Below are 26,849 nucleotides of genomic sequence, written 5' to 3'. Positions count from 1 at the left end.
CCTCCCGAAATTGGAGGTTTCAAGGTTGGCAAGTATGGCAAAAAGCCATTATCGGACATCCCTAACCAAAACACTTGTTGGTGACAATTACTGTTGGTTACTAGTGTGTGAATGTGAGTGTTGTCTGTCTATCTGTGTTGGCCCTGCGATGAGGTGGCGACTTGCCCAGGGTGCACCCCGCCTTCCGCCCGATTGTAGCTGAGATAGGCTCTAGCGCCCCTGCGACCCCAAAATGGAATAAGCGGTAGGAAATGGATGGATGGATAGTCATTTCCTTGTGGGAAAAAAACGAACGTTGACATCACCTTTACATTCTTACCTTTACGTCGTCATGCTGCTTCGTCATTGCTTTACCCGGAAGTGGTACGGAAGCCGGAAGACCATCGATTAAAATCGATTATGTGTCTTAAGGTACTGCTGTACCTCTCCCAGGTGAACTTGGTGAATATTTATTTTTTGAAGAACTCCATGTAAAATGAGAAATGAAAGTGGTACCGTAAGCGAGTTTTTGCGTCGAACTAAATGTGTCGTCTTCTGGTGTCCATAGTTAACGTTGTGAATACGCGTTAATGATATCCTGTTTTTTTGTTTTTTTTACTAATGTAGTAACACCCCCCTACTCGCCTGCTGCATTTAAAGTACTGTAAATCGTTTTTTTTAAAGTACATATTGTAACAATAGGAGGTTCTTATTGTTACAATATGTACTTTTAGGAGCTACTGTAAAGATATGCGTTCCCTAGGAACTATTGTTTTGTGTGAACTATTGTTTGTGTTGCAACAGGGACATTATGCAGTGACTCGCCGAAAATGGAGTAGAGCTAGTGATGTACTGTTGTGAACATGTCTGCTGAAGTTGAGTAATAAATTACGGCCTAGTTTGGTCGAAATAATACCACATTATGTAGTCTGTGTGTGGTAGAGAACATGGTGGCAGCGGTGGAAAGGAAGAGGGAAGGCGACATCTTGTGGCAAAGGGAGTCGCCACTGTTTGAATATTACCCTGTCGTCATAGTGACATTTAGCTTGGGTGTGTTTTATCTATCCACATTTCTATTCATTTTCCACACAATTGTTGCATTATTCAATGTTTATTCGGGTTGTCGGACATGGAGCAACAGTGTGTCGGACTGTTGCTGGGAGCTGCGGCCAATCAAAGTTGCTGGCTGCACGGCTGCTTTTATGGGTGGTGGGGCTTGCATGAAGCATGACGTCATCCGCAGCAGCCGCTACCCTTTCTGCCAAAACAAAGAAAACGTCACTCGACGACAGTGTCGTCTTACAGACGGAGTAGCCAAGGTCACATAGCTGTGTTTTTTTTGTTTTTTTTTGTTTGCAGAGCGAGAGAAGAGGTCCGGAGGGCCATCCGTCTGTGTGCGTTAATGGCGGATGGGGAAGCCGTAGAGTCGGAGCCAGCTGTGATGGAGCTCTAAAGCCGAAAAAGGACGCAATTTCTTGGCTACATTTGCATGTTGTCACATCTCTTCTGAATATGGATCCAGAGAAGACGTTGACGTTCTGTCTTGGGCTCAAGGCTGAGGAGGTAAACACACACACACACACACACACACACACACACACTGCTGTCAAACCGCTGGCATGGATTGCTGCAGAGCAACATGCTGCCATGTTGACAAACACTGCAGACTCATTCTCACAGCTTCTAAAACAAGATAATTCATATTTATAATCAGTTACTCTAAGTCTAAGCATTATGAATGTGGTCACAATGTAAAAGAAACCCCTCCTGAGTTTCAAGTTTTCAGTTTATACAATAGTACGGTACAGTATAAACACAATATTGGGGCCCTAGGCAAAGGGGGACCTGCAAACTAAGCATTAACCCATTGAAGGCAAAGCATGGTGGATATATTTTTACTTGCTTTAAAGCAGGTGTGTCAAACGTACGGCCCGAGGGCCGGATCAAGCCCGCAAACAGGTTTTATCCGGCCCGCGGGATGAGTTTGCGAAGTATAAAAATTAACCTGAAATTTTGAATAAAAGAAACTGCTGTTCTAAATGTGTCCACTGGATGTCGCAATAGCAATTCTCTGTATCTTTGTAGATGATGCTACATACCGTATTTCCTTGAATTAGCGCCGGGGCGGTAATTAATTTAAAACCTTCTCACTCCGGCGCTTACCAAAGGCATGCGGCAAATGTAAGCATGCGCTAATTATTTTAAAATCTCTTCTCACTCCGGCGCTTACCAAAGGCATGCGGTAAATTTAGGCCTGCGCTTATAAATTTGAGTGTGATGTAAGGATACCATCATGAAAAGCACATTTAATTAAAAAAAACGTTATTATCAGAATCAGAATCAGAATCAGAATCAGCTTTATTGTCATTACGCAAGGTAACGAGATTGAGGCCATTCCATACAGTGCGATGTGTGCATGCTAGAAAAACAATGTGCAAATATATAAAAATTTAAAAAATGTAGAAGTGCAATGAATATGGTGTGAAATGAATATATACATGAAAAAACAAAACAAAAACAGGGTGGTTGGTGGAATGGGTTATTGCACCGAAGAGAAGGCAGTTATGAGGGACAATGGGGCAATCCGTTCAGGATGGTTATGGCCCTGGGGAAGAAGCTGTTCTTTAGCCTGTTTGTTTTGGTTTTAATGCACCTGTAGCGCTTCCCAGAGGGCAGCAGGTGGAACATGTCAGAGCCAGGGTGGGTGCTGTCTTTGATGATGGCACTGGCTCTGTTGAGGCAGCGGGAGGTGTAGATGTCCGTCAGAGAGGGGAGAGGGCGGCCGATGATCTTCTGAGCCGTCTTGACCACTCTTTGCAGCCTCTCCCTGTCTGCTGCAGTGCAGCTGCCGTACCATACCGTAATACAGTAGGTCAGCAGGCTCTCGATGGACGAGCGGTAGAAGGTCAGCAGCAGGTCAGGCTTCAGGTTGTACTTCCCGAGGACTCTAAGGAAGTGTAGCCGCTGCTGAGCCTTCTTGATGATTGATGTGGTGTTGACTGTCCAGGAGAAGTCATTAGAGATGTGGACTCCAAGGTACCTGAAGGTGTGGACCCTCTACACGCTCGCCGTTGATGTAGAGGGGGGCAGGGTCGGTGCTGCTCCTCCTGAAGTCGACAATGATCTCTCTGGTCTTGCTGGTGTTGAGAGCGAGGTTGTTCTCCGAAGACCAGGCCGTCAGCTTCAGGACCTCCTCTCTGTAGGCAGCCTCGTCACCCCTGGAGATGAGCCCGACCACTGTGGTATCGTCGGCAAACTTGACGGTAAGGTTGTCACTGTGGGCCGGACTGCAGTCATGGGTGTAAAGGCAGTAGAGGAGGGGGCTCAGCACACAGCCCTGTGGGGAGCCGATGCTCAGCGTGCAGGAGGATGAGAGGTGCGGGCCAAGTCTCACATTCTGGGGTCGGTCCGTTAGGAAGTCCCTTATCCAGGCGTTTGTGAGAGGGGGGAGGCCAAGAGTGTCCAGTTTATTGCAGAGTCTGTCCGGGATTATTGTATTGAAGGCAGAGCTATAGTCCACAGAGAGCATCCGGACGTAGCTCTGCTGCTGCTCCAGGTGGTTCAGAGCAGAGTGGAGAGCAACAGCGATGGCGTCCTCTGTGGACCTGTTCGCCCGGTATGCGAACTGGTGGGGGTCGAAGTCTGGAGGGATATGGTCCTTGATGTGCTGGAGAACAAGTCGCTCGAAGCACTTCATGATTACCGGAGTGAGGGCCACTGGTCGGTAATCATTCAGGCTGGTGATGGGAGACTTCTTCGGCACCGGGATTATTGTAGATGACTTCAGGCAGGATGGGATGACTGCCTGAGCCAGGGAGAGGTTGAAGATCCTGGTGAGGGGGGGAGCGAGCTGGTGGGCGCACGTCCTGAGCACCTTTCCAGGTACTATTATGGTCTTACCTTTACTTATAAATTAAGTCCATGCGCAGCTCCTTCTGAACAAAAGCATCGATAACTTGTTTATAGAAGTCTTCCTTATCTTTCTTCAGTTTTAAAAGTCTCTCTGTCTCATTGGAGATCTTCCTTTAATTATTACCTCCTGCTTCGATTGAAAGTCCAGTTTAGAAAACTGTTTTATTTTAGATATGTAATCCTCCATGTTAAAAGTGCAAGCGAGAGGAAGATATAAACGATCGCTGCTAACTGTTGCTGCTTGTTGTCACTTCTGCAGCCGAGTAGTCGAAAGAAGGATCACTAGCGCCCTCTACCACCAGGAGACGGGAGTCATTTAATGACTCATATTTGACACGCAGCTACGGTATATTAATAAAACATAGCTGCTTACTGTTCTTTTAGCATATTCAATAGCTTGGACCTTAAATCCTACTGAATAGCTCTTTATCTTCTTCCCTTTATGCGATTTTAAATTATTGAAATCAGCCTCCTCCATTTTGAAAATGATGAAGTGTCACCTGTGACGTGACGAGTTTGACCCGGCGGAAATTCTAGGCATATGCTAATTATTTTGCGAAACGAGTTTGACCCGGCGGTAATTCTAGACATACGCTAATAAAAATAATATTTTGCGAAACGAGTTTGACCCGGCGGTAATTCTGACCTGGCGGTAATGCTAAGCATGCGCTAATTATTTTGCGAAACGAGTTTGACCCGGCGGTAATTCTAGGCAGGCGCATACTATATACCCGGCGGCAATTCAAGGAAATACGGTATGTACAAAGTAAACCACATGTTAGTACATCAGTCAAGGAAACTTATCAAACTACATAAATAACATACTGTAATTTGATTTTGATATATATTTTTTATCTTGATAGATTGAAAATTAACACCAATGAGTTGACTGATGAACATTATCACATAATTTATTCAGAAAATATGAATAACGACAAATAAAGATAGAATACTATTAACCACAACATGTCAGTGTAAAAAAACAACAACAACATTATGATTTGTACAATTTCAGAATGTGCTTATTCTATTTCTAAACAAAGAAAATAATCTGACTTTGTCTTTATGTTTAAGTTATCGTGCCATGATTTTACCAGTCCGGCCCACTTCGGAGTAGATTTTTGTCCATGTGCTCTGATCTAAAATTGGTTTGACACCCCTGCTTTAAAGGGATTATATTACAAACCCCGTTTCCATATGAGTTGGGAAATTTTGTTAGATGTAAATATAAACGGAATACAATGATTTGCAAATCCTTTTCAACCCATATTCAATTGAATATGCTACAAAGACAACATATTTGATGTTCAAACTGATAAACTTTTTTTTTTTTGCAAATAATCATTAACTTTAGAATTTGATGCCAGCAACACGTGACAAAGAAGTTGGGAAAGGTGGCAATAAATACTGATAAAGTTGAGGAATGCTCATCAAACACTTATTTGGAACATACCACAGGTGAACAGACAAATTGGGAACAGGTGGGTGCCATGATTGGGTATGAAAGTAGATTCCATGAAATGCTCAGTCATTCACAAACAAGAATGGGGCGAGGGTCACCACTTTGTCAACAAGTGCGTGAGCAAATTGTTGAACAGTTTAAAAAAAACCTTTCTCAACCAGCTATTGCAAGGAATTTAGGGATGTCACCATCTACGGTCCGTAATATCAAGGGGTTCAGAGAATCTGGAGAAATCACTGCACGTAAGCGATGATATTACGGACCTTCGATCCCTCAGGCGGTACTGCATCAAAAAGCGACATCAATGTGTAAAGGATATCACCACATAGACTCAGGAACACTTCAGAAACCCACTGTCAGTAACTACAGTTGGTCGCTACATCTGTAAGTGCAAGTTAAAACTCTTCTATGCAAGGCGAAAACCGGTTATCAACAACACTCAGAAACGCCGTCGGCTTTGCTGGGCTTGAGCTCATCTAAAATGGACTGATACAAAGTGGAAAAGTGTTCTGTGGTCTGACGAGTCCACATTTCAAATTGTTTTTGGAAACTGTGGACGTCGTGTCCTCCGGACCAAAGAGGAAAATAACCATCCGGATTGTTATAGGCGCAAAGTTGAAAAGCCAGCATCTGTGATGGTATGGGGGTGTATTAGTGCCCAAGACATGGGTAACTTATACATCTGTGAAGGCGCCATTAATGCTGAAAGGTACATACAGGTTTTGGAGCAACATATGTTGCCATCCAAGCAACGTTACCATGGACGCCCCTGCTTATTTCAGCAAGACAATGCCAAGCCACTTGTTACATCAACGTGGCTTCATAGTAAAAGAGTGCGGGTACTAGACTTGCCTGCCTGTAGTCCAGACCTGTCCCCCATTGAAAATGTGTGGCGCATTAGGAAGCCTAAAATACCACAACGGAGACCCCCGGACTGTTGAACAACTTAAGCTGTACATCAAGCAAGAATGGGAAAGAATTCCACCTGAGAAGCTTAGAAATGTGTTTCCTCAGTTCCCAAACGTTTACTGAGTGTTGTTAAAAGGAAAGGCCATGTAACACAGTGGTGAACATGCCCTTTCACAGCTACTTTGGCACGTGTTGCAGCCATGAAATTCTAAGTTACGGTAATTATTATTTGCAAAAAAAAATAAAGTTTATGAGTTTGAACATCAATATCTTGTCTTTGTAGTGCATTTAATTGAATATGGGTTGAAAAGGATTTGCAAATCATTGTATTCCGTTCATATTTACATCTAACACAATTTCCCAACTCATATGGAAACGGGGTTTGTATTTGTTTTCTACATTTAAAACACTTCCTTGTGGTTTACATAACATGTAACGATGGTTCTTTGGTCAATATGTTGCATAGATTGTTTTACAGACCATTTTCAAGCTGCTTTCTGACCGTCTTTTTAGGATGCATCTTTTTAGGATGCACCGTTTTGTGGGCGGTCTTATTTACATGGCTTCACTTCGACTGCTCCTTCTCCCCACCAGCCATGTTGTGGTTTCTAGCGCTCCCATAGCCGACTACTGACAGATCTAAGTTAGAAGTTGAACTATACACTACTTTGTGGTAGAAATGCAGGATGCATGTGCCAGTTTGCCCCACATTAAGAGGGCAGAGAAAAATAAGGAACTTAGTGACTACAACGGCATACTCGCGCAAAGTTCTTCGGGTAAATCTGCCTCCATGGTCTGATTTAAACGTTTTCGGGACTTATGCAAATCCCCATAACAGATTCTAATGGATAAGAAAAGCCGGTTTTGCATAATAGGTCCCCGGAAATACTTTAAGTATGCCGGCTTTTTATTTTGTACTGGTTTTTCTATTCATTAAGGAAGACCAATAGCCAAGAACATTTTGGCGTTCACTTTGAACAGCACACTTTACATTAGCAGACTTTGCACTGATATCCTTCTTTCCTGTTGTTGTTGCTCCCGATTTAATCTCCCTTTGGAGGACTATCATAAAAACGATACCTTGACTATGTCATGTAAACAGTTTGGCCTCGAAGGAGTTGCTTGTATAAACTTTGTGATGTTGGTATTGATCATGTAACCTTGTGTGTGGTGTGTTCAGTCAGGGTTCAGTACATTACATGATCTGTAGTGGTGCTTTGGTTGTTTTTTTGTTTTCTTTTAAATCAGAGGACAGCGAGTAGGACACATTCTGGTTCTCTATAAGTGCATTTTTCAACCTATGTGGGATTGTACAGAAGTAGCCGTCTTACTAGGGCTGAATGTTTAATTAACATCAAATTGACACTGAGGTTTTAAAATGAGTGCGATAACGTAATCGCAAGAGGCGGAGGTGTTTTTTTTACTCTTACATGTCCGCCAAACAGAATTGTTGAGCCTCGCGTTTCTTCGTCCCTCGCTTTGAACCGGTAGAAATAGGTCTCACTCTGAGCAGCGCTCTCGGTACATGAGCGTGTTTATAATAACAGTGGAAATGTCTAAGTCTAATTACTGAACGCAGTAAGCCATAGTTTAAGTCATTCGCACTCTTTGTCTCGGAGGGCGACTCGCTAGTGAGAAATGTAGCAAAATAACAACAATTAGGACCAAAAGAAATATGATTACAAAGCCAAATGTCCCGTTGTGGTAATATTTAAACTTCAAAGCAGATGGGCAATATGAGCCCATCAACACGGACGAACAAGTGAGAATGCCGTGATTGGCAACAACAACAATAAAAGACAACCCAATCTATTTTTTTCAACAAGGAAAATAAATTCATATTGAGATGTTCAATATTTATTTAATTTAAGGCCCAAGCTATTAGAATAAAAACTAAAAATCATCTTTTAATATGATGTACTTAGTCCATAAGTGCACAAACGTGTACTTCATGTGTAGTGACATGCACATTTTTATTTTTACACTTCTTTTTCCAAATTCCATTGTATGTTATACTCTTCTGACACCACCAGATAGCAGTATAAGTGTCCATATGTCGCATAAGACCCCAATTCAATAGTGTACACAATTTTGGAAATAAGAGCTAAAAGGTGCTGTCCACGCATGTGGCCACTAAGGCCTTTAGAGGTTAAGTTACATTTTTCCATTTTATTTTTGTTTATTTATTTAGGTTGACAAAGTTATTAATTTTCCAACTACAGTACAATGGTAAACAATTCTACAGTAATGAAAAATACAACTTTACATCCTTTAAATGGTTATTGAATTAATATTATATATTATAATTATGATTTTTAATCGGTTATTTCTTCAATTTAGGAGAATGATGTGTAGACAAAAGCTCTGAGTCTGTTTGTATAAAGCCAAATACTTTTGAAAATAAATGATTGCATATTGTTCTAATGTGTAGCAAGAATATGTTGATTGACAGTCTAAGAGTAAAATGTCTTCTTCCTTCACTCGTTATTTTCGCAGTTTTATGCATTTATATGACTACAATATAACAATCGCAAATCAAATCTCAATTTTGGAGAGAAAAATTTAAATTAGGTTACTGAATTTGTATATTCTTACAACTACAGGTGTGTTTGCTTTCATGCTATTAACATGCACCTGTGCACATACAGTATGTAACCCACACTGCTGTTTGTTGCCAATTAGATTTTGGCTCATCATCATTTTGTGGGTGTTTGAGCTCTTTTGTGTGCACTGAACTGTGTACATGTACACCCTACAGTAGAGGCCCTATATTGTTCCCCATGCAGACAACCTATGCATCAGCCTGACAACAAAACATCCCCCCGCTATCCCAACCTCAGTGTTTCTGCATTCTGGCCTCACTCGCTAGCACCTTCACAGGCAATTTGTCACTTCCCTCTCTCACTGAGCCTGTATGACATTTCCACAGCCATGACTGATTTGTGAAATCTACTCACGCTGACAGGACAACATTTGGGTACACAATGTCACATTTATCACTGCAAACATTGGGACACCATGGTGTATCATGTACAGTAACTTCAGGATCACAACAGATGTTATTCTGCATGAGAGGCTCGTGCATCATTTTTACATGTGATTAATGATTTGTGCTGCTGAAATTTTTTAGTGCGCTTTTATTAATAAAAAAAAAAGAAAAAAAGACAATTATAGGGCATTTATAATGGAATACATTCAGTTTTTCCTTTTACTAATATTGCATTTCATCTGTCTTATACTAGATGACAATGTCCCTGAAGGGCTTGGATGGTACCGAGGCTTCCACGGTAAGTGGCTCGCCCGTCACAGTTCATATTTGACCTACGAAAATCAGGCCTGCGTGCACAATCACAGTGGTTGCCATGGTAATGCAATTATTAGGGCTCTTCCTGCATTGATGTACAGTGGGAAAAATAAGTATTTTACACCCTGCTTTTTTTTACGTTTACCTCCTTACCAAGATATAAAAACTTTAAATAAATGCTAAAAAAAAAAAAATGTATTTGACTGAGGAAAATGAGTCCTGAGTCCATCTCCCACACAGACGTATGGTGTGTCAATATTTTTTTTAATTCTGTCGCTCCCTGTTATAATAACCAAATTATGAAAAATCCGGTAGTAAGGTAGTGACCTTATAAATCATCAGGGGATTAAATACTTATTTTTATCCACTGTAAACTTATTTTGCGGTTTCAACAGGGCCAGAGATATGTATAAAGAGAGTATGGCCAACTCGGTTTCAGGCGGTCTCCTCAATGATTGGTCAAAAGGTGACTACAGGACGCCATGACCGCTGTTAACTTTGAGCCGATGCTATGTGTTTGCGGCGCTTCCTCGTTAGTTTTCTACGTTTATAAATGCCCTGTCGTGCAGCATGGGGCTGCTCTACCCGCAAGAATTATGGAAAGTTTTTACATCGCTTTCCTCACAACCCGGAAAGAAGACAAGTATGGGAAGTGACGGTTCGCAAATACTGGAGAACATTGATTACAGCGTCTTGTGCGAGGTAAATGCACGACACAACGTCTCCGTTTTTACTAGAGATGGTTTGACAAAAACAATCCCAGTAAAACTAAAATAATGCAATTCGGTTACAGCAAAAGAGAAAGTCAAACACAAATGCAAATAGACGGACATTAAATGAGTAAAATAAACCAAATTTTGGGTGTAATGATGGATGAGAAAATGAACTGGAAATCTCATTAAAAAAATACAACATAAAGCGGCAAGAAATATGTCAACCATGAATAAAACAAAATCTGTTCTGGACCAAAAATCACTCCATATTCTCTACTGCTTGCCTGTGTTACCATATCTGAGTTATTTCCTGGGCGCGGCCACCGCTGCTGCTCACTGCTCCCCTCACCTCCCAGGGTGTGATCAAGGGTGATGGGTCAAATGCAGAGAATAATTTCGCCACACCTCGTGTGTGTGTGACAATCATTGGTACTTTATAACTTACTGTGCAGAAATATGGGGAAATAACAATTAAAAAACATAATAAAGTACACTTATTCTCTTAGCATGTTACAAAAAAGAAAGATGAGTTAGAATAATACATAAAGTGATTACTAATACTTTGGAGGCAGACACCACAGTTGACATACTTCACACTGAATTCATAATATTTCCAGGGTAATAAGTAATTTTTTTGGTAACTGTATTTTTTTTTTTTACATTTTTCGCGCTCCAAATGTAGCAGCAGAATGCGTCACATACGGCCGCAAAGTTATACTTTCATTACATTAATTTTCTTTTATTCATTTATTTCAGGCAATGACACAGAAAATGTACAAGGTAGACAACCTATAATAATATTAATTTATATAGTGCCAAAGGGAATGTAGAGTATGTAAACATGACGATCCAGTTTTGCCTGAAAGGGAGCGGGAAGAAGATAACATTATACTTTTACGAAATAAAAGCATGTTTTATTGTGCGTTTATGAGCTGGAGTGTGACTATCTGTCACGTCACATCTTGTTATATTTCCTTAGTTTGTGTTTATTTCCTGTGTAGCACTCTTATGTTTGGTTCCTTTTCCTGCATGTCTCCCTGAGCACTATTACCCCTCACCTGCCGCTGATTGGCAGCCTGGCCATACCTGGTAGTGGTTGTCAATCAGCTGGCTTCTGTAAATGCCTGCCTTGTTTCGGTTACTGACTTTTAGCTGCATGCCGTGTGCGTGACTGCTCATCCTGTGTTAAATATTATTAAAGACTTGACCTGCATTTTGGGGTCACAACTACGGCAGCCATGCGAGCCTGTGACATGGTGCATGTTTAGAACTATATATAGATGTTTATTTAATCTAACGTCAGAAATTGCATGCATCCGAGCACAGCCGCATACGCCCTTGGTAGCAGTCATGGCGCCTGTTTTTTAGTTGGCCATATTCTCTTTATACACCGCAGATCATGCCTGTGATGGGGCCCTGTTTTTCGAGAAGCGCATGTAAATTGTTAGATGAATGTCAGGTCGCTTCATATGAAGTATTCCTCGCACCTTCCTGCTTTGCCGCTGATAAACTATAATGGCAAACTTCCTTAGGTTTTCTCATTATCCCTCAAAGTGCACAGCATTAGTGCTGGTCGTACTGGTTTCGACGACCGGTCAGAAATGTGTCGGAAATGTTTGCAAATTTGTGTTTTTAACTATGGTGAATTTGTTATTTTGCTCTAAAAGAATACATTATTAATTTGTATTAGTATAATTAGTACAAAGGATGCATCAAATTGAAAAAGTATACCAATCGTTTTACATAAATACAAAATAAATGATGTAGTAAAAAAAAGTGTGAACATTCTTTTGTAACTTGGGAGGGGATACAAAATAATTCTGCTTAAAGGGGAACATTATCACAATTTCAGAAGGGTTAAAACCATTAAAAATCAGTTCCCAGTGGCTTATTTTATTTTTCGAAGTTTTTTTCAAAATTTTACCCATCACGCAATATCCCTAAAAAAAGCTTCAAAGTGCCTGATTTTAACCATCGTTATATACACCCGTCCATTTTCCTGTGACGTCACATAGTGATGCCAACTCAAACAAACATGGCGCATAGAACAGCAAGCTACATTAGCTCGGATTCAGACTCGGATTTCAGCGGCTTAAGCGATTCAACAGATTATGCATGTATTGAAACGGATGGTTGTAGTGTGGAGGCAGGCAGCGAAAACGAAATTGAAGAAGAAACTGAAGCTATTAAGCCATATCGGTTTGAACCATATGCAAGCGAAACCGACGAAAACGACATGACAGCCAGCGACACGGGAGAAAGTGAGGACGAATTCGGCGATCGCCTTCTAACCAACGATTGGTATGTGTTTGTTTGGCATTAAAGGAAACTAACAACTATGAACTAGGTTTACAGCATATGAAATATATTTGGCAACAACATGCACTTTGAGAGTGCAGACAGCCCAATTTTCATCAATTAATATATTCTGTAGACATACCCTCATCCGCGCTCTTTTCCTGAAAGCTGATCTGTCCAGTTTTGGAGTTGATGTCAGCAGGCCAGGGAAGCTAGGGTCGATATTCTTCTCTTGATCATCTTCGGTGGCATAAGGGACGGTGTGAGCCAAGACATCCAGGGGGTTTAACTCGCTCGTCTGCGGGAACAAACTGCCGCCATTGCTTGCCGTGCTAACGAGGTCCTTTGTCCCTGAATTACTCACACACTCCGGCAGATTCAATGGGGGTCTGGCGGCAGATTTCTTTGACTTTATCGTTGGAAATGCATCTGCTTTGAGTGTCGCAGGATATCCACACATTCTTGCCATCTCTGTCGTAGCATAGCTTTCGTCGGTAAAGTGTGCGGAACACACGTCCAATTTCTTGCCACTTTCCCATCTTTGGGCCACTGGTGCAACTTGAATCCGTCCCTGTTCGTGTTGTTACACCCTCCGACAACACACCGACGAGGCATGATGTCTCCAAGGTACGGAAAACAGTCGAAAAAACGGAAAATAACAGAGCTGATTTGACTCGGTGTTTGAGAAAATGGCGGATTGCTTCCCGATGTGACGTCACGTTGTGACGTCATCGCTCCGAGAGCGAATATTAGAAAGGCGTTTAATTCGCCATAATTCACCCATTTAGAGTTCGGAAATCGGTTAAAAAAATATATGGTCTTTTTTCTGCAACATCAAGGTATATATTGACGCTTACATAGGTCTGGTGATAATGTTCCCCTTTAAGGCCCCAATTTAGCCTGGGTCTCAATGTATTTATTTCATCATGGGAATTATTTAGCTGTCATATCATGTCATGTCAATTAAAACTCACAATGCTCAATTTGTATTTGTAGGTAGCTGTTCCCCAAAAGGAAGCTGACCTACCCACGGTTTACAAGGTATCTATCTGTAGTAGGGGTGTAACGATTAATCGATTGATTGATTTATATTCCTAAATATAAAAGTATATTGGTCTGTGCTCAGCAAGCTTGCCTTCTGGAAGAGGAGTATTAATTTAAAGATCTTTTTAAAAGGGAATCAATCGATTTTATTGATACTAGAAAAAGGAAAACATTGGATTTAAGAACGGCAAACTTTATATGAAGTTTAGCACTTGTAATGATATGGACGTTAAACGTTAAGTCTGTTTGCTCGGCTGTGGTGTCATCAAAACAAAAATGGCGGATACCTACGGTGACCGAGAAAGGTCACAGCGAACACAAACGCCACAAGACAATATAATTAATTACAACACGATTGCAAAGGCCGCAACAAAGACAAGCAACGCAATATTATGAAGCCGCCACACAACTTTAAGCCGCAAAAGACTCACCCGACACAACGAAAGTGACAGCAGAAGAAGTTACGGTGACTCACTGACTTCCGGAACACAACAACTGGCAGCCAAGGAGAAGTCATTTCATCAAAAAGAAATAAACAGAAGAGACGGGTGAAGGCGGCGTTGAAAATTAGGAAGCGAGGCGCCAACACCATCAACAGTAATGAGGGGGCATACATGCTTCCGCACACCTGGGACTTTGCCCTTCATTGGCGTCACCAGGGCGGAGAACAGATATTGTATGGACGGGTCGGGGAACTATTTAGCAGGTGAATCTACTGTTAAAATATTGGTTACTGTACTTTTATTGAAAATTGCTTGAATGTATAAAATGTGAGCAGAAAGTGTTTCCTCTTGTTATTTCAACGTCAAGTGTTGGTTGCACTTTATTCAGGTAAGATGTCAATGCATTGGCCTTAATTGTAGTTTACTTGCTTGTTTATCCATAATCCATTTATATCAAATTCCCTTACAAGAAATAACAGGAATATAGAAAACTCCACCTGCAGTGTCCAGTATCCATTATTTATTTCAGTCACACTAGTTAAGATTTATTTATTTTTTTGCTCAAAAGTTACTGAATCGATTGCAACTCACTGAATTGTTTCGTATCGTATCGTTCTAAAAAAATTATACAATTCCTGAATCGTTTTTGCAACCACAAATTCTAAATCGAATTGTTATTAAAGCAAATCGTTACACCCCTAATCCTAATCTGTAGTGTACTACTAACACCCTTCACCAATGTGTTTGTTACAGCCATGTACAAAAGGGATATCAAGTTATTTCTCTCTCACAATTCTTCACAAAATAGGTTTGATTTTCTATGCTGAATACTCTCAAGTTCATCCCCACGTCATAATGCTGCCTCCACCACGTTTGGCATGGTATCAGCCAAGTAATGAATTCCTGGTTTATTCTAGTCAGACCACCCTTTAAGTGCCTTTTGCTGATGAGTGGCTTCCTGCTAAATCATTCTGGTTGACTGCTGGTTGAATGTGCTATCATGCGCTGAGGCAAGATTCATATCCAGTTGGGGTGTCATGATACATCTTTTTCCATTCCAATACGATGTTGATATTGCCTTGAGTATTTGCCGATACCGATATCAATACAATACAATATCAGCGTATATCATACATACTTACATACTTACCATACTTATTTTTAGGGCTGTCAAAGTTAAAGCAATAATAATACAATACCCATAATTTGCTTTTCACACGCGTCATGTCTGACCTTCGGTACATTCCGTAGTGTGGGAAAATGTATCTGTGTTCTGTTACTGTTGAGCCACAAGCGAGGAAAAAATAGCTGAAATAGACCAAGTAAAGGGTGCATTATGAAAAGCCCAGGTCCAAAGCAATGGCAAGTTGTTCTCCTGACAAGACAAGACTATTTTAATGCACGATTGCTGTCATCACTGGAGCAAGTGTCTGCTGGAGCGCTTGCATTCAGAGAGGTGGAACTTCACTTCCGTGTTTAGATTACCCTTTACTATATTAGTAACATAAAATGTAGATTATTACTGTAACTGGTTAAGTACGATGGGATACTCATATACTATCTTAGTAACATAAAATTTAGATTATTACTGTAACTGGTTAAGTGCGATGGGATACTCAGCAGAAAGGAAAGGCAAACTTTTATTGTCTTTATTATTGTCTGTCTTAAAAATATGTTAAGAAACCTCTTCTTAAACCAAAAACACAAAATTAAAGCGCTACGTGTTACGTCCCATCCAACTACACTAACTAAAAGGAAAAATGGCTTAGGTCACGGTCATGCTTTGATTGTAAAAGACGTTTTGTTATGTAATCTGTGATATTTCTCCCTACATAAATGCTAATACATCATTTGAGGAATATAGGGAGTGGGGGGAATTTCTCTGGCTGGCTGTTATTGTGTTTATTCCTTTATAACATGTTTGAGTTGATAGTCCTCAATTACAGAATGTTTAGCAGGCTGAATATTAGACTTTGGTAATAAACAGAGAAGGTAAAGATGCAACAATATGAAAACCATTAACTTGTACAACATCTAATGTACAAAATATCCGAGACATTTATTTAGGTAGAAATATCACAGATTACATTACCAAACATCTATGTCAATCAAACCTTGATTGTAATAAACCACATTTTGTGTTATTTTTCTGTGAAACTGGTATCCAAACATGGGAGTGTAGCTCCTCTCTGAATGCAAGTGCTCCTACAGCAGAAATTGAAATTCTGTCGGGGATACACCAAGACACACCGCAGGTCATTTTTTTAAATTGTCAATAGAAGCACGTTTATGTCCATTTTGTGTTGAGCTGTTTTTAAAAAGCATAATGTTTAATAAACATGTCATTAACCAAACAAATTGTCTAGTCATAGTTTTAAAAACTTGAAAATGATCTGTCTGTGGTACAGTACACTTATTAATGGTGAAAATGTGTATCTATCTGAATAATCGTGATTAAGTTTGAGTTAAGTGAACAAATAGCAATCACAATTAAATATTTTATTCATTTGACAGCCCCACTTATTTTGTAGTGAGGGAGGGTCTCTGCAGGCTTCACCAAGTCAAATGTATAGTATAGTAATATTGATTATTACCTGAATTGCAGCATTAATCGTTCCATGACACCCGGCTGTCTAAGCGTCGCTCAGCGTTTCGCCCGACTAAATCTCTATGTGCATGCCTCATGTTTATACCCACTTTTTGGCAGACTACTTGTTGTCCCGCTATGTCGAACAGAACAGTGTCGTTCATACAAGAAATTCCAACACGTATGCATGTACTGCATTTTTAAGACCTTTGCTCTCAGCTGCAATGTCTTTTTCGAAAACAATGCCGCACAGCTGACATCGCTGCTGGTCCTGCTAATATCAAACATTTTGATGCATGTTGATATATTCCAATACACGTTTTTTTGTTTATATCAGATATGAATATCGGATCGGGACACCCCTAATTTCCAGTATTGCCCGTCTAACAAGTTACTTCAGTTTCCCAGAATAGCATTTGGCCCTGTAGATTTAACGCACGGTGTTGTTTTGGCCAACAGGTGGTGAAGCACCATGGGAGCTCTGGTAGCCAGCCTGTAGTCAACCCCAAATACTGTCCTGGTGTAAACAGCAATGCAGGTTATCTCTGTGTAACCGGACACTGCTGCGGAGAGACGGGCTGCTGTACCTACTATTATGAACTCTGGTGTGAGTATCCCATACCTGTCAATATTTGCATTTGGAAATTAGGGATATTTTCCAGAAAATTAGGATAAATAAGGGAAATTCTGGTATTCTCACCAGAATTTCCACTTGGAAGGGCATTTTTTTCCTACAGGTGTTGTTTGTTTCAGATGCGGATAAAAAGCAAACCGTGCAGGTTAAACCTAATTAACAAAAGTGAAGTAAACAAAAACAGTGGAAGGGTGTCAAAATAATATGTTCCATACGATAACATTTTATCGACCCTTCTGTTGTTGTACAAGTGGCGGTCCTGGCTAAATTCACGCCTTGGGTGAACCATCCCTTGCACCGAAACCCCGCCACCATCACAGCAATATATTATATTGTATTATTTTATTATATAATCTTGAATATGAAAATGTAAGAAGAATAGAAAAAAATAGAAAAATAACTGAAATGCAGTATATAAACACGAATGTAAAGTACACAAATCCTTCATCACAGGATCTAATAACCATGCTTGAAAACATTCATGAAGAAAGCTAACAAAAAAACCTACTCGATAGAGCATAAAAAAAGATTCCTGCAGTAAACTATTTAATATTTTACATTTTGTGATGCATCATCCTAATAATATCGGAACAGTTCCAGTTATAACACACCGGTTTTGTACAGAGTGAAACAGCAGATAATTAACATAATATGAATTTAGTGCTCAGACCTGTGTTTTTCCACTTTGTTTACAACTGGCATTAATTTACAACATGTGTGAAGTGCAATGTAAAACTTGACTTTTCTAGCCTTCTTTGATGCAAAATTATCAGTTACATCATCATACAAAATCTGTTGTGCAACTATATGATTGATGCTGTCTGATTATGGCAAGTCCAGAGAGACGCTCCTGTGACATCTAGGACCTCAAGTATGTTTTTTATAAGCTTCACTGTTTCGCCCATCAATCAACAGAAGTGACATTAGTCATGTTGATGACTGCATAGACTTTTTTCCCCCCACATAACCCAATTAATAACATGTAGCTACAGCGTATGAGTCTATTTTAATTTAAGAATGAAATGCAATTTCTTTTGGAAGCAAAAATAAGATCGACTATGGTGTCGGCACGGACTACAATAGCAGACGCGTGCATATTTTCAGGATTTATGCAGTTCCAAAATACACATCAGAAAGTAAAAAAAAAGTTGATTTTGCATAATTTTGCGAAACAAAACGCCAGATAATGTGTTAATAGGTGTCATTTTGCGGTCCTTATACACACACCATAATAATTCCTGTAGGTTGAAGCATAGTACGTCTGACTACGGTAACGGTAATGCTCCGACAATCCATCAAGCGGTGCGGCTTCTTAGCTTATCAAAGTTGTACTAAAACATTTTGACGGATTTTTGAGTGCCGTGTAATGTTCTATATTCTCAATGGAACATTTAAAGTTTTGGTGTTTTTCACCGGCGTCATCTTGCAGTCTACACAATAAGTGTGACTGCACACACTTATCGTTACACTATGTACCAAATAAAATGGCTTCGAAGTCGGTAAGCACAACCAGAATTATTATTATTATTAGGCGCACCGGGTTATAAGACGCACTGTCGAATTTTGAGACAATGAAAGGATTTAAAGTGCGCCTAATAGTCCGGAAAATACGGTAATGGAAATGAGCGGCTGTAGTCTATAAAACTACCGTATTTTGTTTTGGGCTATTTTTTTTTTCTGTGTGTGCGCCCTTAAATTGCCCATAGCAAAAAACGACCTTGTGTAGTACCAAAACTGCTATGGTACCTAAAAGGTAGAGCAAGTGCCGAAATAGGCCTGAGGTCAGGGCTATTCAACTACATAATGAAAAGGACCACAGTTTCAAGGGCTCGGGGGCCGGACATCAAAATGTGGATGTTTCGGCCGAAAGTGCCTCCGCAGGTTATATTCCTTTGAGACTGTGTTTACTTAATTGCAAAGTAAACACTTTGACTTTCACACTGCAATGTCAAATCATTCATTATTCTGCGCTTCCTTTTTATGAATTATTTTCCTTCCTTGGTTTTATTTCCTTTTTCATTTAGGATAGTAAAACTGAAAATATAAACATAAAGTAAACATTACAAAAGTATAGTGTCCATTGTGTATTTTACATGAATAAAATAGGTTTAGTGTTAATACTTTTACACAACTACATATGTTTATGCATAAAGAAAATTATCATCTAGTACATCAAACATTGCACACAATGTAACTTAAGGTGTAGCGTTATTGCCCTCTACTGGTCAAATTTAGCGCTACATGTATTAAAGAAGCTCTAATCGCCCAGAGTTATTACTCTTAGACAAAAAACAACATGACCACGAACACAAAAGACATCACAAAGTCAGCCATTTCAATTAAAACAAACTATCTTTATGCACAATATGTATTTACAAAGATCTGACCAAGTTTGAGTGAGGAAGCTTACACGTGTGAATTTCTAACATTGTTGCTTCTTGTCTAGAACAGTGTGTCCGTCGCTTAAAAGGTCCGACAGGAAACAATGAATCGAGCACTTGCTCAGGGCAGAACATTCATACTTTATTTTGATTTTTTTTTTTCAACGTTGAATGAGTAGTCTTCTGCATACATGAGCAACCCTAGTTTAAATGGTTTCATTAAGCCTTTTTTGGCCGATGTTCGGCAGGCCAAATGAAAAGCTTTTGCGGGCCAGGTGACTTGGCCTGGCTTAGGTTGTGCCCTCTTACCAAGGATGGATAATATGTATCTAGAATGACTCCTTTCTTGTGGTCTCACTGGGTTAAAGATGTGGTTCTTTGTCCTTGGCAGGGTTCTGGCTGCTGTGGACCGTGTTGATCCTTTTCAGCTGTTTCTGTGCTTACCGCCATCGCCGGGCCAAGCTGAGGATCCAGCAGCAGCAGAGACAGAGAGAAATCAATCTTATTGCGTATAACGGCGCCTGCAACTACCCGTCCTCCATGCTGGATCTCAGTATGTTTATTTAAGGACACATTTTTCATTGTTTTCCTGTCGCAGTTCCACTGTTTGTAAGTATACTAAACCTACTAGAGATGAGGCAACAGTGCAGCCCGTACAAAATACACTGCAGGTGTTTCTGACATGATTTAACGTCGCACCTGAGTTCATGCTCATTCTTCTTCCAGGCTTCCTGGCCTCCTTCAAGTTGCCGTCCTATGAGGAGGTGGCGGCACAGCCCACCACGCCTCCACCACCTTACAGCTCGGTCTTCGCCCTGCAGGGAGGCGCCATGCTGGGTCCAAGCTCCTCGTACCCGCATCATCACCACCCCTACCCGCTCCAAAGTCACCCCTGCCCCCCGTACCTGGGCCCCGGCCCCAGCAGCTTCACCTCCTCCCAGAGCTCCGACAACTACACCAGCTGCTCCTGCGAGTCCTGCTCCTGCAGCACCTCCTTCTCTGTGCAGGTGACGGACGAGACGTATGACAGCAGCCGCATGTCCACGCCGAGCGACACAGGCGGGGACGGCGCCCTCCCGCCCAGGGTGGGAGCCACCCGCGTGTCGCCGCCTCCGTCGCAGGCTCCCCCGGATGTTATACCAGCAGTCACCCCAGATGTCATTCCCAGTCATGCTTCCAACGGCAATGAGGGGCTGTCACGCCCAGCTGCGCCGCTCTCACTTCCTCTACGCCCCCTAAATAACCTTCACCCACGCCACCCACTTTCACCCCTAATTCTGCTTTCTTCCCTTCCCGCCGGTCAAGTCCAAAATGGCGTCTTCTCAGACCCCCTCGGCGCCACGCTCACGGCGAAAGAAAAAGAGCCAGAAGGCCTGGCCCCCTGTTCCGCCCTTCCCCCGGATCTGTCGTCCACGGCGTGCCCTGTGGAGCAAAACCTCGCGGATGAGGACGAAGAGGACGAGGAGGAGGATCACTTCAGCCACCGACGCCTCACGGGGGACTCCGGCATTGAGGTGTGCCGCTGCCACGTGAAGCGGGGAGACCGAGAGGAGGAGGCGATTAAGGAGAGGCGAGAGAGCATGGACAGCTCCCTTCGAGCCAAGGGGGCGGGTCTTTCGCCCACGCTTGACAACTGTGCCCAGCTGCACGACCGCGCCCCCTCCCCTATGGCGTCCTCGTAGTCGCACGGGCCAAGAAAAGTAATCGATCCGGAAGAAAGCGAGGTGTTTATTGTCAGCGTCATCCTCATGCATCAAGGCTAGTAGGTGAAAAGTCACTGAAGTTTAAGTCTTGGGGGGGATTTTGGGACGCCAGTTGAAGGCCACCTTTGATCTCCTCTCGTTGTCACCATCGCTCAAAGGTGAAAGTTGGGGAGAATGTCAAACCTGATGGTCATGACTTCAACCTCGCCAAGGAAGATAGGTATCGGTGGTTTGCAGGATTACACAAAAAAAAATGGTGAGCACCATTCGATTATGGTGATAGAGGTGGTGAGAATGTAGAAAAATAGGTGCATTTAGAGAATTGATCTCCCGTCGTGACCATTTTGAGTTGTCTCTCTCCTAAAATCCAAATTGTACAGCCCCCTGCGCCCTGTTGAGTTCAGGACCAGTATCAGTACTGTAAACACTCGTGCAGCCAGGCCACCTTTAGCGGGAGATTCTCTCTGAATGTTCTGAGCTCCTGTGTTGATGCAGCCTGCTGACGTCATGTGCTTCTGTAGACTGCAGACTAATTAGTGTCGCTTTGTGATTGTTGAATGATCATGGAATTCTTAGTGATTTGTTTACTGTGCTGACATCATTGGGTCTTTTTCAAACTTGCAGCTCGCTGTAAAAAAAGAAAATCTGTAGATTTTACGATAAAAAGTGTGGCTGCTCAGTCGGCAAAATGTTACCGTTTTACACCAAATTACTGTAAATTGAAAAACGATACAACTGTTTTAAATTTAAAAAATTCTGGCGACTGAGCTGCGAGGTTTTTGTTTTTTTACCATAAACGCTACGGACGTTTTTACAGTGTACCATCAATGGAAAAACTATACCGCTGTTATTTTAGCAGTACAATTCTGGCGATTGAGCTCAGTTTACTGTAAAATCTTGGATTTTTTTTTGATATTGCATGATTCCCTAAATTAAAATAAAACTGGACCACTGTTATTTTTGCTGTTTATTTTTACTGAGTTACTAGTTTTTGACCGTAAAAGATACGTCCGTTTTTACATCGAATTACTGTAAATGTTATTTTTACAGTAAAATTCTGAGCTGCCTGTTTTTTTTCTGTAAAATCTATGGTTGTTTTCTGTTTTTACAGTGTAAAATCTATAGTTGTTTTTTTTTGTTTTGTTACAGTGCATAATTCCCTAAAAACGAAAGATACCACTTTATTTTAAAAGTAAAATTATTGCACCTGAGTTGCCAGTTTTTTGTTTTTTTTACTGTAAAAGTTCCGCCTGTAATTACAGTGACCGTAAAATCTAGGGTCCATTTTATTTTATATTGCATGATTCCTGAAATTAAAATAAAATAACTATCACTGTTATTTTACGGTAAAATTTTGCCGTCTAAACTGCTACACTTTTACCGTAAAATCTACAGCCATATTTCCAGTGCATTACTGTAAATGGAAAAACATTACTACTGTTATTTTTACCGTAAAATTATGGCAACTGAGCTGGCAGTTTTTTAAAGTAAAATCTGTTTTTTTTTGCAGTGCATAATTTATTAAAAAAACAACAATCGCCCTTTATTTTTATTCTGGCGTCTGAGCTTCCAGTTTTTTACCATAAAATCTACAGTCGTTGTTTTTGCAGTGCATTACTGTAAATGGAAAAACTACCACTTTTAACGGTAAAACTCTGGCATTAATAGCTGCCATTTTTTTACGTAAAATCTACAGCTGTTATTACAGTACAATTCATTTTACGGTTAAAGTCTGGTGGCTGAGCTAGCATTTTTTCCGTAGACTATGGTTATTTTTTTTAACAGTGCATAATTATTTAAAAAAAAAAGACAATTATACCATTTTTATTATAACAGAAAAATTCTGGCGACAGAGTTTGCTATTTTTTTGCCGTGAAATCTGGTCATTTTTACAGCGCATTACTGTAAATAGAAAAACAGTACTGCTGTTATTTTTACAGGAAAAATATCGCAACTGAGCTGGCAATTTCTTGCCGAAAAATCTATGGTTGTTGGGTTTTTCTTACAATGCATACTTAATTTAAAAAATCTAAACAATAGCCTTTTATTTTAGTAGTAAAATTCTGTCATCTAAACTGCCTGTTTTTTTGTTGTTTTTTACCGTAAAATCTAAAGTAGGGTCTGGTTTTATCATTTTTTAACATTGAAGCGTTCTGGGTTAACCATCTAAAATGCCCCTTTATCATTTTTTAACATCCTTTCCTCAAATTAAAAAAAAACAATTCTACCGCTGTTATTTTTACGGTAAAATCTGTCAAACTAAGCTGGGGTTTTTTACTGTAAAATCTATGGTCGATTTTACAGTGCATTACCATAAATGGAGAAACGGTACAACTTTAACTGTAAAATTCTGGCAACATAGCTGACTTTTTTTTTTACCGTAAAATGTACAGTCATTTTTACAGCTAATTATTGTAAATGAAAACAATATATGACTGGTATTATTACGGTAAAATTATGGCAACTGAACTGGCAATTTCTTTCCGTAAAATCTATGGTTGTTTTTTTTTACAGTGCATAAATCCTTAAACAAAACAATACCCCTTTATTTTAACAGTAAAATTCTGGCATCTGACCTGACAGTTATTTTAACGTAAAATCTACAGTCGTTGTTTTTACAGTTTATTACTGTAAATGGAAAAACTACTATTTTTATTTAAACGGTATGAGCTTGCAGTTTTTGCCATAAAATCTATTGCTGTTTTTTTTTTTTTTTTTTTTACAGTGCATTCCTTTGGAAAAAAAAAAAAAATGATACCACTTTCATTCTAACTGTAAAATTCTGGCGACTGAGCTGGCAAGTTTTTTAGCGTAAAATCTACGGCCGTTGTTTTTACAGTGTTATTGCAAATGTTAAAACATTACTTCTGTTATTTTCACAGCAAATTTCTGATGACTGAGGTGGCAGTTTTTTTCTGTAAAATCTTTTTTTACACTGCGTAATTCCTTTGTGTTAGAATGCTGTTAAGGGAGTAAAAACGTACATGTAATATGTACATTGTAACTTTGCTAAAAAAAAAAAAAAAAATACCTCCGATTCTGATTTGTTGTATTTGTATATGTCAAACTTGTGCAAAGCTTCGTGTTGTGTTAACACAATTCCGACTGTTAGGCGGTTAAGACTGTACAATGAACATACTGTATACTCCCGTTGTTCAAGGCTGTTACTGTTACAGGCGACGTTGAGCTGTTTCCTCACAATGATAATGAATGTAAAAGCTTTGCAACTCGTCTGGAGTGCTGACGGCCATTTTTATAGCGCGATGGCGGAAAGAAACCCATAGGAGAATGTAAAGTAGCAAGGCAATACGAGCTCTGACGAGACATTTATCAGATGTTTTTCAGTGTTTAATGTGCAAATATAGTCACGGTTGAAATTGAGCTTTATTTATTATATCTTAACTGTGGCTCTCAGTTTCAGACTAGACTGTTTTCGGGAGGTTCTTTTGTACCATGTAGAGTGCCTCCCCAGGATTTAGGGAGGATACTCGGTCCTGGTCTCTCCATTTTATGGACTTAGCACACATGTCCAAAATTTAAATTGTGCACTCTTGTGCTATTGCAGTTACTATGAGAGAAACCCTCTTCAGTTTAACCTCTGAAAAGTGATGTTTTTGACTCCTGTTTGGATCATTGGCAGGATACTTATGAAAACAGACTAATTATGAGTGACTGTTATATTTGTGGTTGCAAAAAAAAAAGGCCTGTTTTGATGGCTGTTTTGACACCCTGCGACTTGAAGGTGTGTCCCAGAAGGTTTAGGTCCAGAAGTATATGAATTGTGACAACAGCATATTGATGATTTTACCGTTTCTACACCACACATTGGATCAATTCTACAATGGCATGATTTTAGTGTAGACGTTGAGCTTTAATATGTCCAAAAAAAGCATTATCTACGACGGATGTCAAAAATATATTTTTGACTGAACCGTGATTCTTGTTTGTAACGATTCTGAATCGAGTAAAAAAAGTCAAAAACATTTTTTTAAACTGTTCTGTCCAGCTACTAAGCAAATCATATTGTTGAGGTCGTTACTTATTGTTTTAAAATAGAAAAGTGTGATACTTCTCTTGTTGCCTTATTCGTCCATCCATCCATTTACAAATACTGTACTGTAATACATATATAAGATTTATTCAACACTTAATTAAGGCCAAAAATATGGAGAATATGTTTGGAAAAAAACCAAAACGATGTCGTGAAGCTGCAATATTTGAGACGCGATGTGGCAAGGGACCAATGCATGAGCATTTAACTCTAGGGTTGTGACTCTTTGGGCACCTCACGATATGATTCGATTCATTTCTTGGATGGTAACGATTCAATTCAGATTTGATTCTCGATTTGACTCAATTATTGATTCAAAATAAATACTTTTTTATTAACATTGGCTACCTGTTCTACAATTAACTACATTCCTCCATAAAATAGATAAACAGCTCTGATCAATTTCTTAAAGCAAAATTGGTTTTGTTTATTAATAAAGTACTACCCAAACAAATACAAATAAGACAACGAGATAAGTATCCAACACTTCTTTTCTAAAAAAAAATCTACATCAGATATGGGCAACCATCAACATTATGGTTCGCCTGAGTGGCTGGACAGGACAGATTAACATTTTTTTTTTTTTTTTTTTTTAAATGTCTGATTTTTAAAAATAAATTAAGAATCGTTACAAATAAGAATCGCGATTAATCTGAAAAATATATTTTTTTGACACTCCTATTTAACGCCCCTACTAGATTCATTCTTTTTGCATACTTTTCCCATCCTTGGATCTTTTATCGAAAGAATGTGGCATTTCTTGAACATGCGAAGCTCAATCCTTTTCCTACATGTCAATCACGTTGATTGATTTATCCCAAAGTTATTGTGGGTGTCGTATAAAGAAAAGGCAAAATCACGAAAGACTGGTTAAATCAGGGGTGTCAAACTCATTTGAGATCGATGGCCACATGGAGAAAAATCTACTCGCAAGTGGGCCGGACTGGTAAAATCACGGCACGATAACTTAAAAATAAGGACAACTTTAGATTGTTTTCTTTGTTTAAAAATAGATAAAGCACATTCTGAAAATGTACAAATCATAATGTTGTTGGGGTTTTTTTTACACTTAAATGTTGCGTTTAATAGTATTCTATCTTTATTTGTCATTTATAGTTTGTGAATAAATTATGTGATAATGTTCATCAGGCAACTCATTGGTGTTAATTTTCAATCTATCAAGATAAAATTATATCAAAATCTAATTACAGTATATTGTTTATGTAGTTTGATAATTTTCCTCGACTGATGTACTAACATCATGTGGTTTATTTTGTACATATGTAGCATCATTTACAAAGAATTGCTATTGTGACATCCGGTGGACACATTTAGAACAGCTGTTTCTTTCATTCAAAAATTTCAGGTTCATTTTTATACCAGCAAACTCATCCCGCGGGCCTGATCCGGCCCTCAGGCCGTACGTTTG

The 26,849-nt window shown here is 39.9% G+C and overlaps 1 protein-coding gene across 3 annotated transcripts; it reads left to right on the top strand.

Annotated features, from left to right (window-relative positions):
• Window positions 1-369: 369 nt before the first annotated feature.
• LOC133621731 (uncharacterized) lies at window positions 370-26,820 on the top strand. Of its 3 annotated transcripts, none has more exons than XM_061984032.1 (7): window positions 370-441; window positions 1,339-1,542; window positions 9,505-9,549; window positions 13,574-13,618; window positions 17,111-17,258; window positions 20,058-20,219; window positions 20,393-26,820. In XM_061984032.1, exons 1-7 carry the CDS (start codon window positions 400-402, stop codon window positions 21,346-21,348), a joined length of 1,602 nt encoding a protein of 533 aa, XP_061840016.1. In that variant the 5' UTR covers window positions 370-399; the 3' UTR covers window positions 21,349-26,820. The 3 variants fall into 3 exon arrangements, with proteins under 3 accessions (XP_061840016.1, XP_061840017.1, XP_061840018.1); XM_061984033.1 differs by having other exon boundaries at window positions 380-432; XM_061984034.1 differs by lacking the exon at window positions 370-441 and adding an exon at window positions 834-1,029.
• Window positions 26,821-26,849: the final 29 nt, after the last annotated feature.

This window comes from Nerophis lumbriciformis, linkage group LG25, assembly GCF_033978685.3.
Source record: "Nerophis lumbriciformis linkage group LG25, RoL_Nlum_v2.1, whole genome shotgun sequence".
Lineage (NCBI taxonomy): Eukaryota > Metazoa > Chordata > Actinopteri > Syngnathiformes > Syngnathidae > Nerophis > Nerophis lumbriciformis.
Note: the sequence above shows the minus strand (reverse complement) of the source record. Positions and strands in the feature narration are given on the sequence as shown.